Raw genomic sequence first — 18526 nt, forward strand, 5'->3', positions numbered from 1 at the left:
AGGGTCCTTGTGTCCAACCCCCTGCTCAATGCAGGAGTCACTAAACCATCTCGGACAGATGTCTGTCCAGCCTCTGTTTGAAGACGTCCATTGCAGGAGAACTCACCACCTCTCATGGCCACCTGTTCCACTCATTGATCACCTCACTGTCAAAAAAGTGTCTTCTAATATCTAATCTGTATCTTCTCCCATTAAGTTTGCTTCCATTGCTCCTCATGTTTCCATGTGCAAATGAGAATAAGGATGAGGACAATAGGACAAAGGAGACCATCTCTGGACACTGTGGGTTTTATTGTGTTATATACAGAGGTCGGCACATATTGCCTCATGGTATAATCATTGGACCATGGGAAAACCTGGGCTAGATGGTTCCTTAGCCCCGTTCTTTGCAATTCACATGAGTTTCAGTATTTCCATACTTGAGTTTTGTATGTATACAAATATATAGATACCTATATATTTATATTTATATTTATATATATATATATATATATATATATATACAGTTTATACCTCCAGGTCCATGTAACGTTCCCTTCCTCTTCCCAGGTGACGCCATACGTTGCATTATCTGTAGAGACTACTCTGGAGGCGTTTGTACCGGGGATCCTATGACCTGTCCATCTGACTCCAATGTTTGTTTGTCCACCTTGGTTCAGTATGATATAAGTAAGTTTACTGCATAATGATGTACCTAGAAAAAGAGGGGACAACTCCCAAAATCAAAAATGACCCCCACTAAGGTTTGCTCGCCCAGAACAGGAGGGTCTTGAGTTTGTGACTCTTGGGCCGGTTCTTCTCTGAATCTTTGCAAACCGTCCAGCTCTTCTGAAGAGTGAAGTCGAGCTCTGGTTCTCTTCACTCAATAGCAAAAGCGACGAGACCAACCAGGGCTCCATTACAACTGTATGGTCAGCATCTATATAATGTCATCCCTACATATGAAGGTGCAGGAGATTTACTAATCCCTAAGATGCCTAAGATCAGAGACGAAAACTAAGCACAAAGGCAACTGTCAGATGTCCAAAGCGAATGTCTCTCACTCTGGCCGATCTGGAGTCTCATGTTCTTCATGTCCAGGAGTTTACTATGCAGTGGAGTGAACGCCCAGGACCTCAATATCTTCTTAGTGCCTGGTGTCCTGCAGTTTTGTTGCCCAAGTGTTGGTACTTGCTAAGTTTTCTTGAAACCAGAGCAAAATAAATTTTGTTTTCCTTATACCCGATTACCAAGGATAAAGCAAAGGGTGGAATCTGCCACCTCCCGGGGGCACATGTCCCCCTGATGTTATCTCTCATCCTGGCCTTGTCTATTCTTGTATATATTCCTGTGTTATATATCAATGCTACCATTCTGATGTTGCCCAGTGCCTGCTGGAGTCTTCTTCCTGCTTCAGTGATGTGACCACTGCAGACAATCACTGGTTGAGTGATTGGCTGAGCATTAAATTCTTGTGTGTCAAGAACGACCAGAAATTCAGAATTATTATTTTTTTCATTGTTTAGCATAAACCTGATGAGTTAGAAAAACTTTCCCTTGAGGATCACATGTTGGCGGGAATAGGATCCGGGTGACACAATATGTCTCATGCGTTTTTGGCTGCTGCTGACTTTTTGTTGTTACTTCTTACAGACTCCACAGATCCCCAACCCCAAAATGTTTTACAGTCAATAGGAGCCGGTGAGTAGACCAGGCATGAGACTCCCCTAAACTTTCCACAGCTGCACTAAATGCTCCTCCACCAGCATCCAGTATGGCCTCTCTCCCAAGCGTCATCCTGCTTTCTCCACTGCTCTCATTGTATCTCATTCTATCTTACCCTGACATTCTACATATAGTCCCCCTCCCCCTGTCACTACCACTACCTAAGGCCACATTCACATGTTCAGTATTTGGTCAGTATTTTACATCAGTATTTGAAGCAAAAACCAGGAGTGGGTGATAAATGCAGAAGTGTTTCTATTATACTTTTCCTCTGATTGTTCCTCACCTGCTTTCGCCTTACAAATACTGAGGTAAAATACTGACCAAATACTGAGCATGTGACTGTGGTCTCATCACTCTGACTCATGCCCTGTTTCTTCTTCCCTCGTCTCTTCTTCCCCTGTCTCTTCTTCCCCGTCTCTTCTTTCCCTGTTTCTTCTTCCCCCGTCTCTTCTTCCCCCGTCTCTTCTTCCCCTGTCTCTTCTTCCCCCGTTTCTTCTTCCCCGTCTCTTCTTTCCCCGTCTCTTCTTTCCCCGTCTCTTCTTCCCCTGTCTCTTCTTCCCCTGTCTCTTCTTCCCCGTCTCTTCTTTCCCTGTTTCTTCTTCCCCCGTCTCTTCTTCCCCGTCTCTTCTTCCCCCGTCTCTTCTTTCCCCGTCTCTTCTTCCCCCGTCTCTTCTTCCCCCGTCTCTTCTTCCCCCGTCTCTTCTTCCCCCGTCTCTTCTTTCCCCGTTTCTTCTTCCCCCGTCTCTTCTTCCCCGTCTCTTCTTCCCCCGTCTCTTCTTCCCCCGTCTCTTCTTCCCCCGTCTCTTCTTTCCCCGTTTCTTCTTCCCCCGTCTCTTCTTCCCCCGTCTCTTCTTCCCCTGTCTCTTCTTCCCCCGTTTCTTCTTCCCCGTCTCATCTTTCCCCGTCTCTTCTTCCCCTGTCTCTTCTTCCCCTGTCTCTTCTTCCCCGTCTCTTCTTTCCCTGTTTCTTCTTCCCCCGTCTCTTCTTCCCCCGTCTCTTCTTCCCCCGTCTCTTCTTCCCCCGTCTCTTCTTTCCCCGTCTCTTCTTCCCCCGTCTCTTCTTCCCCCGTCTCTTCTTTCCCCGTTTCTTCTTCCCCCGTCTCTTCTTCCCCCGTCTCTTCTTCCCCCGTCTCTTCTTCCCCATCTATTCTTCCCCCATCTCTTCTATTTCGTTTGTCTCTTCTTTGTTCTCTTGCATATTCCCCTGTTCGCAGTCTCTTCCATTCTTTCCACGTTTCCTCCTCTCTTTACTTGTCACTTCTTGTGACATCTCCTCCCTTCCTCTAACGTTTTCTATCTTGCTGTGATTCTTCCTCTTTTTCTTTCATCACCTGACTCTTCCTCCATTTCCTGTCTCTTTTCTATAGATTTTTCCATTCTTCTATTCTTCTCCCTCTTTATCCTCCTGCCTCTACTTCTGTATTTTTCTTTCTTCATCTGACTCTTTTCCCCAGTCTCTTCCTTTTGTCCTTTACTTTCTCTGACTCTTCCTCTCTTCCCCTAACTCTTTTCCTCAGTATCTTTTTGATATGTCCCCTCTTTTTTTTCTCTCTCTTCTTCTAACTTTTTATCTCTTCTACTGTTTCTTTCCCTCTCTCCTTCTGTCTATCTGTATCTGTCTTCCTCTGGCATTACTACTTTTTCCCTGTCTCTTCCTCTGACCTTTCCTTTCTTCCCTTCTCTCTTCCTCTGGCATTACTTATCTCCCCTTGTCTCTTTCTCTGACATTCCCTCTCTTCCTCTGGCATTTCTTCTCTTCCCTTGTCTCTTTCTCTCTGGCATTACTTCTCTTTCCGTGTCTCTTGCTTTGACATTTCCTTTCTTCCCTTCTCTCTTCCTCTGGAATTTCTTCTCTTCCCTTGTCTCTTTCTCTCCAGCATTATTTCTCTTTCCATGTCTCATTCTCTGACATTTCCTAATTTCTCTTGTCTCTTTCTCTGACATTTCCTCTCTTCCACTGGAATTTCTTCTCGCCCCTTGTCTCTTCCTTTCTTCTTCTGACATTTCCTATATTCTTTTCTCTCTTTCTCTGATATTTCTTCTCTTCCTTTGTCTCTTTCTCTCTGGCATTATTTCTCTTTCCCTTGTCTCTTTCTCTGACATTTCCTCTCTTCTGCTGGAATTTCTTCTCACCCCTTGTCTCTTCCTTTCTTCTTCTGACATTTCCTATCTTCCTTTCTCTCTTTCTCTGATATTTCTTCTCTTCAACAGCCTCTTCACTTTTGGTTTCACCAAGGTCCTGGTATTACTGATGGCAGGGATATGGATTATTTCAATCCCTGCAGGTTTGTTGTAGAAATCCATGTTCTGCCTGCCGACAGATGTTTTCAGTTACAGTAATTTCTACCACAAATCTGCGAATATTCCCTGGTGCTGCGACTATGTAATTCTGGCTATTAGAAGAGCACATCCATTGCCACAATTGTGGGTGCAGCGTTTTACATTGTGCATATTCACTTCATCTTCTTAATATTTGCAGTTTCTCCGTTGACTTATGTGAGAGACTGTGGGTATTTGGAGAAATGTACGGAGGTGGTCATACTCCGGACCCCGTACAGCAGGACAGTAGCCATCAACAGTTGCTGTAAAACAGATCTGTGCACACCGGAGCCCCCGACAGGTGAGTGCTGGTGACTACAAGGTTCCGATCTCCTCTTCGTGCAGAATGATGATGATGATCGCTCATAAATATGACAGACAGATAACAGGAATGGTCATTATAAAGTGCTTTTCTCGGCACTAGGATGTCAGCCCCCCAGAGTGTGCATTCTTCAATATGTAGATTAGCACCTTTAAGAGTTAATATACGAGGCAGATCCAGAAGCAAAGATGTGGAGCGGTGGTCGGCAAAGAGATCTGCAGATTGAATGGTCAGCCAAGATGAGTAATCGGCAGGATTGGCGTTGGTGGAAGAGTAATGGGCAGGTGGCTGTGCTTGTGATGTCATACCATGCAAAACCCTGATTCCAAAGATGGTGATGGCCATGGTAATAAAGTCCAGGAGGACAGATAATATCAAAGTGGCATAAAGCTTGGCGGTTTATCTTCTGGTTAATACAGGCTTGAATGTTACACAGCACAACAGATACATCGCAGGGTGGTGTGGTTCTCCTCCTGAGGTGGACATCTTTCTGTAGCTCCTTTGGTATACAGGGTTATGCCGGCTCCCCCTGTTCCTCTTTGTAGGCCATTCTTCCCCAGTTGACCCCAACTCTCCACCGATTCTTTTTCCATTAGTGTAGCGGGGTAGAACACAAAATCTGCAGATTCCTCACCTTCCACTTACTCAATATTCATGTAACGTCCTGGTGGGAATTACAGGACTTTGGGCTACATTGCTTCAGACTTGCTGTCCCTACAATTTCTCCATGAGATAACTGCATTACCCTGCTGAAGGTTAGCTAGATCTTTCTGGTGAGGTGGTTGATGTGTGCCTTGCTTGCCGACTAGCTGTGTAACAATGGAATAATCGTGCAGTCCCATGTAAAGTGAACTCCATAGTAATCCAGTGATAAAGAACAGTACATACATTTAACTGCAGTTATAAAACAAGTAACACTAGAAAGACCGGAATTGCCTATTTTTGGGGGACCACAAATGCCAAGTGGAAGCCTAAACAGGGAAAAGAACAATGGAGCAAAAGAGATGGTGGTTTTATGGGAGGAATCTGGGATTGGTAGATGATAGACAAGACTGGATGTTGGATGGTGCGTGGTGTGTTGTGTTAGCGTGCTCCACCATCCAGAGTAATTAACCATATCATATACAGTGGGGAAAAAAAGTATTTAGTCAGCCACCAATTGTGCAAGTTCTCCCACTTAAAAAGATGAGCGAGACCTGTAATTGACATCATAGGTTCGACCTCAACCATGAGAGACAAAATGAGAAAACAAATCCTGAAAATCACATTGTCTGATTTGGAAAGAAATTTTTTTCAAATTTTGGTGGAAAATAAGTATTTGGTCAATTACAAAAGTTCATCTCAATACTTTGTTATATATCCTTTGTTGGCAATGACAGAGGTCAAACGTTTTCTGTAAGTCTTCACAAGGTTGGCACACACTGTTACTGGTATGTTGACCCATTCCTCCATGCAGATCTCCTCTAGAGCAGTGATGTTTTGGGGCTGTCACGGGGCAACATGGACTTTCAACTCCCTCCAAAGGTTTTCTACGGAGTTTAGATCTGAAGACAGGCTAGGCCACTCCAGGACCTTGAAATGCTTCTTATGAAGCCACTCCTTCATTGCCCTGGCGGTGTGCTTGTAATGATTGTCATGCTGAAAGACCCAGCCATGTTTCATCTTCAATGCCCTTGCTGATGGAAGGAGGTTTGCACTCAAAATCTCATGATATATGGCCACATTAATTCTTTCATGTACACGGATCAGTCGTCCTTGTCCCTTGGCAGAGAAACAGCCCCAAATAATGATGTTGCCACCCCCATGCTTTACAGTAGGTATGGTGTCCTTTGGATGCAACTCAGCATTCTTTCTCCTCCAAACACGACGAGTTGTGCTTCTACCAAACAGTTCTACTTTGGTTTCATCTGACCATATGACATTCTTCCAATACTCTTCAGGATCATCCAAATGCTCTCTAGCAAACTTCAGACGGGCCTGGACATGTAAGGGCTTAAGCAGGGGGACACGTCTGACACTGCAGGATCTGAGTCCCTGGCGAAGTAGTGTGTTACTGATGGTAGCCTGTGTAATGTTGGTCCCAGCTCTCTGCAGGTCATTCACTACATCCACCCGTGTGGTTCTGGGATTTTTGCTCACCGTTCTTGAGATCATTTTGAGCCCACAGGGTGTGATCTTATGTGGAGCCCCAGATGGAGGGAGATTATCAGTGGGTCTTGTATGACTTCTATTTTCTAATTATTGCTCCCACTGTTGATTTCTTCACACCAAGCTGCTTGCCTATTGCAGATTCAGTCTTTCCAGCCTGGTGCAGGGCTACAATTTTGTTTCAGGTGTCCCTCGACAGCTCTTTGGTCTTCACCATAGTGGAGTTTGGAGTGTGACTGTTTGAGGTTGCGGACAGGTGTCTTTTATACTGATAACAAGTTCAAACAGGTGCCAGTACTACAGGTAATGAGTGGAGGACGGAGGAGCCTCTTAAAGAAGAAGTTACAGGTCTGTGAGAGACAGAAATTTTGCTTGTTTGTAATTGACCAAATACTTGTTTTACACCAAAATGTGAAAAAAATTCTTTCCAAATCAGACAATGTGATTTTCAGGATTTGTTTACTCATTTTGTCTCTCATAGTTGAGGTTGACCTATGATGTCAATTACAGGCCTCTCTCATCTTTTTAAGTGGGAGAACTTGCACAATTGGTGGATGACTAAATACCGTATTTTTCGGACTATAAGACACACCGAATCATAAGACGCACCTAGGTTTTAAAGGAGGAAAAAAAATGTAAGCAAAAAATGTGGTCATGATGTCCTGTTATGGGGGAGGGGGTCTGCTGCTGAAACTGGTATTGGGGTAATGTCCCCCAATTCTGTTAATATCCTCCATCCTGGTATGTATGTATGGCCCCTCCTTCCTGGTATAAGTGGCCCCCATCCCATCCTGGAATGCATGGCACCCCTTTATCCCCCATCCTGGTATGCATGGCACCCCTGTATACCCCATCTTGGTATGCATGGCACTCCTTTATCCCCCATCCTGGTATGCATGGCACCCCTTGAGCCCCCATCCTGGTATGCATGGCACCCCTTTATGCCCCATCTTGCTTTGCATGGCACCCCTTTATCCCCCATCCTGGTATGAATGGCACCCTCTGAGCCCCCATCCTGGTATGCATGGCACCCCTTGAGCCCCCATCCTGGTATGCATGGCACCCCTTGAGCCCCCATCCTAGTATGCATGGCACCTTCTGAGCCCCCATCCTGGTATGTATGGCACCTTCTGAGCCCCCATCCTGCTATGCATGGCACCCTCTGAGCCCCCATCCTGGTATGCATGGCACCCCTCTTAGCACCCATCCTGGTATGCATGGCACCCCTCTGAGCCCCTATCATGCTGCGGAGTGGGTTGTAGCGAATATTCATGAGCTTTAATAGCGGGCACACTAACCGCAGAGCGCAGCAGGAGCTGTGCTGCCGCTCCAGTGTGCCGGCTATTAAGAGAAATTAATATTCATTGCTGTCCATGCCCATGGGCGTGGGGAGCAGGGAATATTCATTTTCTTTAGTAGCAGGCACAGCTAGGCTGCAGCAGGCGGCTGCTGCCTCCTGTGCCCCGCTGATCCCCCACTGCCGCTCCCCCACACCCACCACCATGGGGCCATACAATAATATAGTATTCGGACTATAAGATGGACCCCCCACTTTCCTCCAAAATTTTGTAGGAAAAAAGTGCGTCTTATAGTCCGAAAAATATGGTACTTTTTTTCCTCACTGTATTGCCTAATGGGCTAAGAATCAATTCTATACATAATCCTGCTGATTCTAGCTTTTTGCTGCTGGAGGTGAAAATTGGAATGATACTTCTCCCCAAATTGCAATTCAAACCTGCAGTGAACAAACACAATTTTATCTTTGTTTTGGGGTTTTAATTTTACAGTAATCATTCATTATTATTTAGTCCCATTAGAGTTATTGCAGTATGTAGAACAAATCACTGTCTCTTATGTAAAAATACAGCACTAGAACCACTATCAGTACAGCAAAACAGATCCAGAACAACTATCAGTACAGCAAAGCAGTACCAGAACCACCATCAGTATTGAAATACATAACAGAACTACAAATAGTACAGCAAAACAGCACCAGAACATCAAAACAGCACTGTCATTCGTCTGGGTTCGAACCCTTGAGCTTGTGCTTTGTGGTCGGCTTTTCTGTCCGCCGAGCCACAGCAGTTACACCTTTTCTCTAGGTGTTTAGTTTCTGTTATCCTTGCTGTAGTCTGTATAGGGTAACACGTGTTTTCATTTATTCATTTGTCTTCCCTATTACCTTTTGGGTGCAGCTTTATATGCTGTACTTTCCTCCTGCTGGTATTTTCTCCTGGCGATAGTCTCATTTGGATGTCCAGCCATACTGCTGTAGTTTAAGCCAATCAGTAAAAGACCAGCTAGGGCTTTTCTCTTGCTGTTTATGTTCTTTTTTTCTGCACCTATCTTATGTTTTTTAGGTAATAGGCAGTTTATTTTTTAACAGTATCTATTTAATCTTTACTTTGTATTTCATGGATTGTTTTACTTACTCTGGGATCAGACACAGACAGACTCAAAAATTAAAATGTACACCCAGGTAACTTATAGGTGACATCTTCTCTGATCGGGGTCATTCTCATCCCTTTCATCTCCATCTGGTCCAGATGCCATAATAACTTTAGACTTGAATAGCTAGTCTCTGCAGTCTTCCATTTCTCCAGTCTTCTGTGGCACATCCCAGCATGATAGCTTTTTTTAAAAAATGTCATTATAATGTTCCTGAATAAAAAGATCTGCCCTACGCTGTGCTCCTGAATAATATCCCCTCACTGTGCTCCCTGCATAAAATATGTCTCCCACATTGTCCCTGTTATGGTAGACGACCGCCAGACTGTCTTCCTATAAAATATTGCCTTGACACCATCACTCCTTCTAAACTATAACCACTACACTGTCCACTCTTATGAACTATATTCTCCAACTATTCTACCACACTTTCTCTAGTTGTCACGGGTGTGTCAGAAATGACAGACATTCGCCCTGCAGTTGGTTGCAGGAGATCTCTACTTTTAGCATTACAGACATCTTCTTAGAGGCTGGATGTCTCTAGGACCCAGCGGCTACCTCCCTCGGGCTAATTAGCTCACTGGCCTGAGTGTAAAAATACCTGGTGTGTCTGAGAGGGAGGTGCCGGCGATATTCATTACTACTTGTGAGGCTTTAGCAAGAGCAGTACTTCATCCTCTCTGGAGCTTGAGGCTAAAGCTAAGCAATTCCCCCCGTTTGTGTACCCTTGTTGTCTATAGAGTTTAGTGGAGATCGACTAGTGCTCATCTCCTTCCTTCCCTAGCCTTAGCCACATGCCAGGGAAAGTCAGGGCGAGGCACACGTGCGGCGATTGGTGAAGAGCCAATTTAGTCATGGTAGTTGAGACAGGGTGACACTATACCAGACTAGGAGGTCTACACTCCCCCCTTTCCCTAGAGTCTGGGCTCCCTTTCCCTTTTCCCTCTGTGTTGCACTAAGTCTTTCCCACACCTTGCGTGACACACTAGTTCATGCTGACTTCTCTCTGTTTCTCCTCAAGCTGTCCCTATCTCCACACTGCCCCTCATGCTGCCCACTCCAGTCTGTCATTTTCTGTGTGTCTCCTTCTTGATACTACTCCTTCTTAATCCCGTGCCTTGACTTTATTGTGCCTCCTCTCTAGAGCCACCCATACAAAGTGCAATGGCCCATAGCTCCCAATATACAGTATGATGGCCCCTACAGCCCTCTATATAAAGCATGATGTCCCAACAGCTCTCCATAAACAGTATTGTGTCCCCCACAGCCCTTTATATACAGTATCTTACTCATCCTATATATACACTATAATATCCCCCATAGATCCCTATATACAGTATAATGACCTGTACAGTTCTCTATATATGGTAGAATGGCTCATAGTCCCCTATATACAATAAGATGCCACCACAACCATCTCCGCATCCCAACTTGCGGACTGCATGATTTAAAAAAAAAAGTTTATACTCCCCAATCCAAACTCCTCGTCCACCTGAGGATGTCAGTACTATTAAAAGTTTAGCAGGCTGATGTGGCCTACTGCCAGAGTCAATCTGCCCACAGGGGGCGACAAAATGGTGTCGCCTGAGAGTCACCTCAGCCCAAGAATGCCCACCTCACCTCGTGGCAGGAGCGGCCTGTGCATAGTAATATCACTATACAGGGGCATGATAACTCCATATATACAGTCATACAAGAGCAGTGTGTATGTAATACTGCCATACCAATACCATTAAGTTTCATGGTGGCCTTTCCTGTCGGGAGAAATGCCATGAAGCCTTCAGCAGTCATGGTTGATGGGCCTTCTGTGACTTCTAAGGGAATGTGCACACCACACTTTTTTAACTAAAAAAAGCACCAAAAAATAAAGAACATATACACCCTAAAGTCAAAACATCTTGTTGTGCAAAGGTTCCATCTTTTTCACTGATTTTAACCACTTCAAGCTGCTAAAGCTGTGAAACGGCTAAAAGAAGTGACCCGACCCTTCTTCAGGCAACTTCTAGTTTTCTTCATAAAGGAAATCAAAGCAAAACTGACAGCCTTTTATTACCAAAGTTGAAGCAAAGGAGGTCAAAGTAGACACTTTAGTAAAAATGTTTAAAAGCCGTCCGGAGCACTTGCCTTGAGGCTGGTCCTGGTGGTAGGACATGGTGGTAGGAGGAAGGGATTTGCTTGGACTTGTTCAGAAGACAGTAGTTCCCGAGGAGGAGCTGTGATGGGCCGGATGCTCCTCTACTTTGCAGAGATTTCTCAAAGTCCGAACTGCCCTCTCTCTGTATACCAGGGAGGTCAAACTCAAATACCGGGGGGCCGAAATGAAAAACTTAGACAAAGTCTTGGCCAAGGTTGATATTTATTACTAAAATGTCTACAACTGAAGTTTTTCTACATCATCAAATATAACAATGAACCGTTTCAAATGGAAACAAACTTAAAGGTGTTGTCCCAAGAACAAAGTACATTTTAATTAAAAGATCTTGAGATTCAGATCACATGACCGGAGCAATAGGTATTTCCTCGCAGGCAGGGACAAACATAGAAATAATGGGGCCCCATAGCAGAAGTTCTAATTGGGCTCCGAACCCCCCAAGAAAACCCTTAATATGTGGTGGCTCACACAGGAGCAGATCTCACAACTTTACACTTCTTACAAAGTATTTTTCCTCATATTGAAGCACCTAGATGGCACTTTCATTGCCCACATGAAGTAGGATGCCAGCAAAAGTGCCCCCCAAACACAGTGTGATACCCCACAGTGTATTCCTCCACACTCACAGTATGATCCCCCCATAGTGAATTCCTCCACACTTACAGTATGATTCGCCCACAGTGAATTCCTCTACACTCACAGTATGATCCCCCCATAGTGAATTCCTCCACACTCACAGTATGATCCCCCCATAGTGAATTCCTCCACACTTACAGTATGATCCACCCACAGTGAATTCCTCCACATGCACAGTATGATCCGCCCACAGTGAATTCCTCCACATTACCCTCCACACACACAGTATGATCCCCCCATAGTGAATTCCTCCACATTACCCTCCACACACACAGTATGTTCCCCCACAGTGAATTCCTCCACACTACCCTCCACACGCACAGTATGATCCCCCCACAGTGAATTCCTCCACACTACCCTTCACACCCACAGTATGATCCCCCCACAGTGAATTTCTCCACACTACCCTCCACACACACAGTATGATCCCCCCATAGTGAATACCTCCACACTACCCTCCATACACACAGTATGATCCCCCCACAGTGAATTCCTCCACACTACCCTCCACACACACAGTATGATCCCCCCACAGTGAATTCCTCCACACTACCCTCCACACACACAGTATGATCCCCCCATAGTGAATTCCTCCACACTACCCTTCACACACACAGTATGATCCCCCCACAGTGAATTCCTCCACAATACTCTCCACACAGTATGATCCCCCCACAGTGAATTCCTCCACACTACCCTCCACACACACAGTATGATCCCCCCACAGTGAATTCCTCTACACTACCCTCCACACATACAGTATGATCCCCCCACAGTGAATTCCTCCACACTACCCTCCACACACACAGTATGTCCCCCCCACAGTGAATTCCTCCACACTACCCTCCACACACACAGTATGATCCCCCCACAGTGAATTCCTCCACACTACCCTCCACACGCAAAGTAGGATCCCCCCACGGTGAATTCCTCCACACTACCCTCCACACACACAGTATGATCCCCCCCACAGTGAATTCCTCCACACTGCCCTGCACACCCACAGTATGATCCCCCCACAGTGAATTCCTCCACACTACCCTCCACACCCAAAGTATGATCCCCCCACAGTGAATTCCTCCACACTACCCTCCACACACACAGTATGATCCCCCGCACAGTGAATTCCTCCACACTACCCTCCACACACAGTATGATCCCCCCACAGTGAACTCCTCCACACTCACAGTATGATCCGCCCACAGTGAGTTCCTCCACATGCACAGTATGATCCCCCCATAGTGAATTACCCCACATTACCCTCCACACGCACAATATGATCCCCCCACAGTGAATTCCTCCACACTACCCTTCACACGCAGAGTATGATCCCCCCACAGTGAATTCCTCCACACTACCCTCCACACACACAGTATGATCCCCCCACAGTGAATTCCTCCACACTACCCTCCACACCCACAGTATGATCCCCCCACAGTGAATTCCTCCACTCTCACAGTATGATCCGCCCACAGTGAATTCCTCCACACACACAGTATGATCCCCCCATAGTGAATTCCTCCACATTACCCTCCACACACACAGTATGATCCCTCCACAGTGAATTCCTCCACACTACCCTCCACACACACAGTATGATCCCCCCACAGTGAATTCCTCCACACTACCCTCCACACACACAGTATGATCCCCCCATAGTGAATTCCTCCACACTACCCTTCACACACACAGTATGATCCCCCCACAGTGAATTCCTCCACAATACCCTCCACACACACAGTATGATCCCCCCACAGTGAATTCCTCCACACTACCCTCCACACACACAGTATGATCCCCCCACAGTGAATTCCTCTACACTACCCTCCACACATACAGTATGATCCCCCCACAGTGAATTCCTCCACACTACCCTCCACACACACAGTATGTCCCCCCCACAGTGAATTCCTCCACACTACCCTCCACACACACAGTATGATCCCCCCACAGTGAATTCCTCCACACTACCCTCCACACACACAGTATGAACCCCCACAGTGAATTCCTCCACACTACCCTCCACACACACAGTATGTCCCCCCCACAGTGAATTCCTCCACACTACCCTCCACACACACAGTATGATCCCCCCACAGTGAATTCCTCCACACTACCCTCCACACGCAAAGTAGGATCCCCCCACGGTGAATTCCTCCACACTACCCTCCACACACACAGTATGATCCCCCCCACAGTGAATTCCTCCACACTGCCCTGCACACCCACAGTATGATCCCCCCACAGTGAATTCCTCCACACTACCCTCCACACCCAAAGTATGATCCCCCCACAGTGAATTCCTCCACACTACCCTCCACACACACAGTATGATCCCCCGCACAGTGAATTCCTCCACACTACCCTCCACACACAGTATGATCCCCCCACAGTGAACTCCTCCACACTCACAGTATGATCCGCCCACAGTGAGTTCCTCCACATGCACAGTATGATCCCCCCATAGTGAATTACCCCACATTACCCTCCACACGCACAATATGATCCCCCCACAGTGAATTCCTCCACACTACCCTTCACACGCAGAGTATGATCCCCCCACAGTGAATTCCTCCACACTACCCTCCACACACACAGTATGATCCCCCCACAGTGAATTCCTCCACACTACCCTCCACACCCACAGTATGATCCCCCCACAGTGAATTCCTCCACTCTCACAGTATGATCCGCCCACAGTGAATTCCTCCACACACACAGTATGATCCCCCCATAGTGAATTCCTCCACATTACCCTCCACACGCACAGTATGATCCCCCCACAGTGAATTCCTCCACATTACCCTCCACACACACAGTATGATCCCCCCACAGTGAATTCCTCCACACTACCCTCCACACACACAGTATGAACCCCCCACAGTGAATTCCTCCACACTACCCTCCACACACACAGTATGATCCCCCCACAGTGAATTCCTCCACACTACCCTCCACACACAGTGTGATCCCCCCACAGTGAATTCCTCCACACTACCCTACACAGGCACGGTATGATCCCCCCACAGTGAATTCCTCCACACTACCCTCCACACACACAGTATGATCCCCCCACAGTGAATTCCTCCACATTACCCTCCACACACACAGTATGATCCCGCCACAGTGAATTCCTCCAAACTACCCTCCACACCCACAGTATGATAACCCGAAAGTGAATTCCTCCACACTACCCTCCACACACAGTATGATCCCCCCACAGTGAATTCCTCCACACACAGTATGATCCCCCCACAGTGAATTCCTCCACACTGCCCTCCACACACAGTATGTTCCAGCCCACAGTGAATTCCTCCACACTACCCTCCACAAACACAGTATGTTCCCCCACAGTGAATTCCTCCACACTACCCTTCACATACAGCATGTTCCCCCCACAGTGAATTCCTCCACACTACCGTCCACACGCACAGTATGAACCCCCACTGTGAATTCCTCCACACTACCCTCCACACCCACAGTATGATCCCCCCACAGTGAATTCCTCCACTTTACCCTCCACGCACACAGTATGATCCCCCCACAGTGAATTCCTCAACACTACCCTCCACACACACAGTATGATCCCCCCACAGTGAATTCCTCCACATTACCCTCCACACACAGTAAGATCCCCCCCACAGTGAATTCTTCCACACACACAGTATGATCCCCCCACAGTGAATTCCTCCACACTACCCTCCACACCCACAGTATGATCCCCCCACAGTGAATTCCTCCACACTACCGTCCACACACACAGTATGATCCCCCCACAGTGAATTCCTCCACATTACCCTCCACACACAGTATGATCCCCCCACAGTGAACTCCTCCACACTCACAGTATGATCCGCCCACAGTGAATTCCTCCACACGCACAGTATGATCCCCCCATAGTGAATTCCCCCACATTACGCTCCACGCGCACAATATGATCCCCCCACATTGAATTCACCCACACTACCCTTTACACGCAGAGTATGATCCCCCCCACAGTGAATTCCTCCACACTACCCTCCACACACACAGTATGATCCCCCCCACAGTGAATTCCTCCACACTACCCTCCACACCCACAGTATGATCCCCCCACAGTGAATTCCTCCACACTCACTGTATGATCCGCCCACAGTGAATTCCTCCACACGCACAGTATGATCCCCCCATAGTGAATTCCTCCACACTACCCTCCACACGCAGAGTATGATCCCACCACAGTGAATTCCTCCACACTACCCTCCACACGCAGAGTATGATCCCCCCACAGTGAATTCCTCCAAAGTACCCTCCACACCCACACTATGATCCCACCCAGTGAATTCCTCCACACTTCCCTCCACACACACAGTATGATCCCCCCACAGTGAATTACTGCACACTACCCTCCACACACATTGTGATCCCCCCACAGTGAATTCCTCCACACTACCCTACATGGGCACGGTATGATCCCCCAACAGTGAATTCTTCCACATTACCCTCCACACACACAGTATGATCCCCCCACAGTGAATTCCTCCACACTACCCTCCACACACACAGTATGATAACCCGAAAGTGAATTCCTCCACACTACCCTCCACACAAAGTATGATCCCCCCACAGTGAATTCCTCACACTACCCCCCACACACACAGTATGATCCCCCCACAGTGAATTCCTCCACACACACATTATGATCCCCCTACAGTGAATTCCTCCACACTACCCTCCACACACACAGTATGATCCCCCCACAGTGAATTCCTCCACACTACCCTCCACACACAGTATGTTCCCCCACAGTGAATTCCTCCACACTACCCTTCACATACAGTATGATCCCCCCACAGTGAATTCCTCTACACACAGTCTCCCCCCCACAGTGAATTCCTCAACACTACCCTCCACACACAGTATGATCCCCCCACAGTGAATTCTTCCACACACATAGTATGATCCCCCCACAGTGAATTTCTCCACACTACCCTCCATACATACAGTATGATCCCCCCACAATGAATTCCTCCACACTACACTCCACACACATAGTATGATCCCCCCACAGTCAATTCCTCCACACTACCGTCCACACGCACAGAATGAACCCCCACAGTGAATTCCTCCACACTACCCTCCACACGCACAGTATGATCCCCCCACAGTGAATTCCTCCACACTACCCTCCACACACACAGTATGTTCCCCCACAGTGAATTCCTCCACACTACCCTCCACACACACAGTATGATCCTCCCACAGTTAATTCCTCCACACTACCCTCCACACACACAGTATGAACCCCCCACAGTGAATTCCTCCACACTACCCTCCACACACACAGTATGATCTCCCCACAGGGAATTCCTCCACACTACCCTCCACACACACAGGATGAAGCCCCACAGTGAATTCTTCCACACTACCCTCCACACACACAGTATGATCCCCCCACAGTGAATTCCTCCACATTACCCTCCACACACACAGTATGATCCCCCCACAGTGAATTCCTCCACACTACCCTCCACACACACAGTATGAACCCCCCACAGTGAATTCCTCCACACTACCCTCCACACACACAGTATGATCCCCCCACAGGGAATTCCTCCACACTACCCTCCACACGCACAGTATGTTCCCCCCACAGTGAATTCCTCCACACTACCCTCCACACACACAGTATGTTCCCCCCACAGTGAATTCCTCCACATTACCCTCCACACACACAGTATGAACCCCCACAGTGAATTCCTCCACACTACCCTCCACACACACAGTATGATAACCCGAAAGTGAATTCCTCCACACTACCCTCCACACAAAGTATGATCCCCCCACAGTGAATTCCTCACACTACCCCCCACACACACAGTATGATCCCCCCACAGTGAATTCCTCCACACTACCCTCCACACACACAGTATGATTCCCCCACAGTGAATTCCTCCACACTACCCTCCACACACACAGTATGATCCCCCCCACAGTGAATTCCTCCACACTACCCTCCACACACACAGTATGATCCCCCCACAGTGAATTCCTCCACACTACCCTCCACACACACAGTATGATCCCCCCATAGTGAATTCCTCCACACTACCCTCCACACACACAGTATGATCCCCCGCACAGTGAATTCCTCCACACTACCCTCCACACACAGTATGATCCCCCCACAGTGAACTCCTCCACACTCACAGTATGATCCGCCCACAGTGAATTCCTCCACATGCACAGTATGATCCCCCCATAGTGAATTCCTCCACATTACGCTCCACGCGCACAATATGATCCCCCCACATTGAATTCACCCACACTACCCTTTACACGCAGAGTATGATCCCCCCACAGTGAATTCCTCCACACTACCCTCCACACACACAGTATGATCCCCCCCACAGTGAATTCCTCCACACTACCCTCCACACCCACAGTATGATCCCCCCACAGTGAATTCCTCCACACTCACTGTATGATCCGCCCACAGTGAATTCCTCCACACGCACAGTATCCCCCATAGTGAATTCCTCCACACTACCCTCCACACGCAGAGTATGATCCCCCCACAGTGAATTCCTCCACACTACCCTCCACACGCAGAGTATGATCCCCCCACAGTGAATTCCTCCAAAGTACCCTCCACACCCACACTATGATCCCACCCAGTGAATTCCTCCACACTTCCCTCCACACACACAGTATGATCCCCCCACAGTGAATTCCTGCACACTACCCTCCACACACATTGTGATCCCCCCACAGTGAATTCCTCCACACTACCCTACATGGGCACGGTATGATCCC

General features: G+C 47.5%; 1 protein-coding gene across 1 annotated transcript in view; it reads left to right on the forward strand.

Moving 5' to 3' along the window:
• The window catches only part of LOC141264534 (phospholipase A2 inhibitor PIP-like), a 90893-nt gene that overhangs the window by 14663 nt on the left and 57704 nt on the right, over positions 1 to 18526 (forward strand). Inside the window, exons 2-4 of the mRNA XM_073676809.1 lie at positions 550 to 669; positions 1633 to 1680; positions 4186 to 4326. Coding sequence (XP_073532910.1) covers positions 550 to 669; positions 1633 to 1680; positions 4186 to 4326 — 309 coding nt within the window. The remainder of the gene's footprint in view (positions 1 to 549; positions 670 to 1632; positions 1681 to 4185; positions 4327 to 18526) is intronic.

Source organism: Phyllobates terribilis, unplaced genomic scaffold (assembly GCF_046119375.1).
Source record: "Phyllobates terribilis strain yellow unplaced genomic scaffold, ASM4611937v1 Scaffold_4__5_contigs__length_816908805, whole genome shotgun sequence".
Classification (NCBI taxonomy): Eukaryota; Metazoa; Chordata; class Amphibia; order Anura; family Dendrobatidae; genus Phyllobates; species Phyllobates terribilis.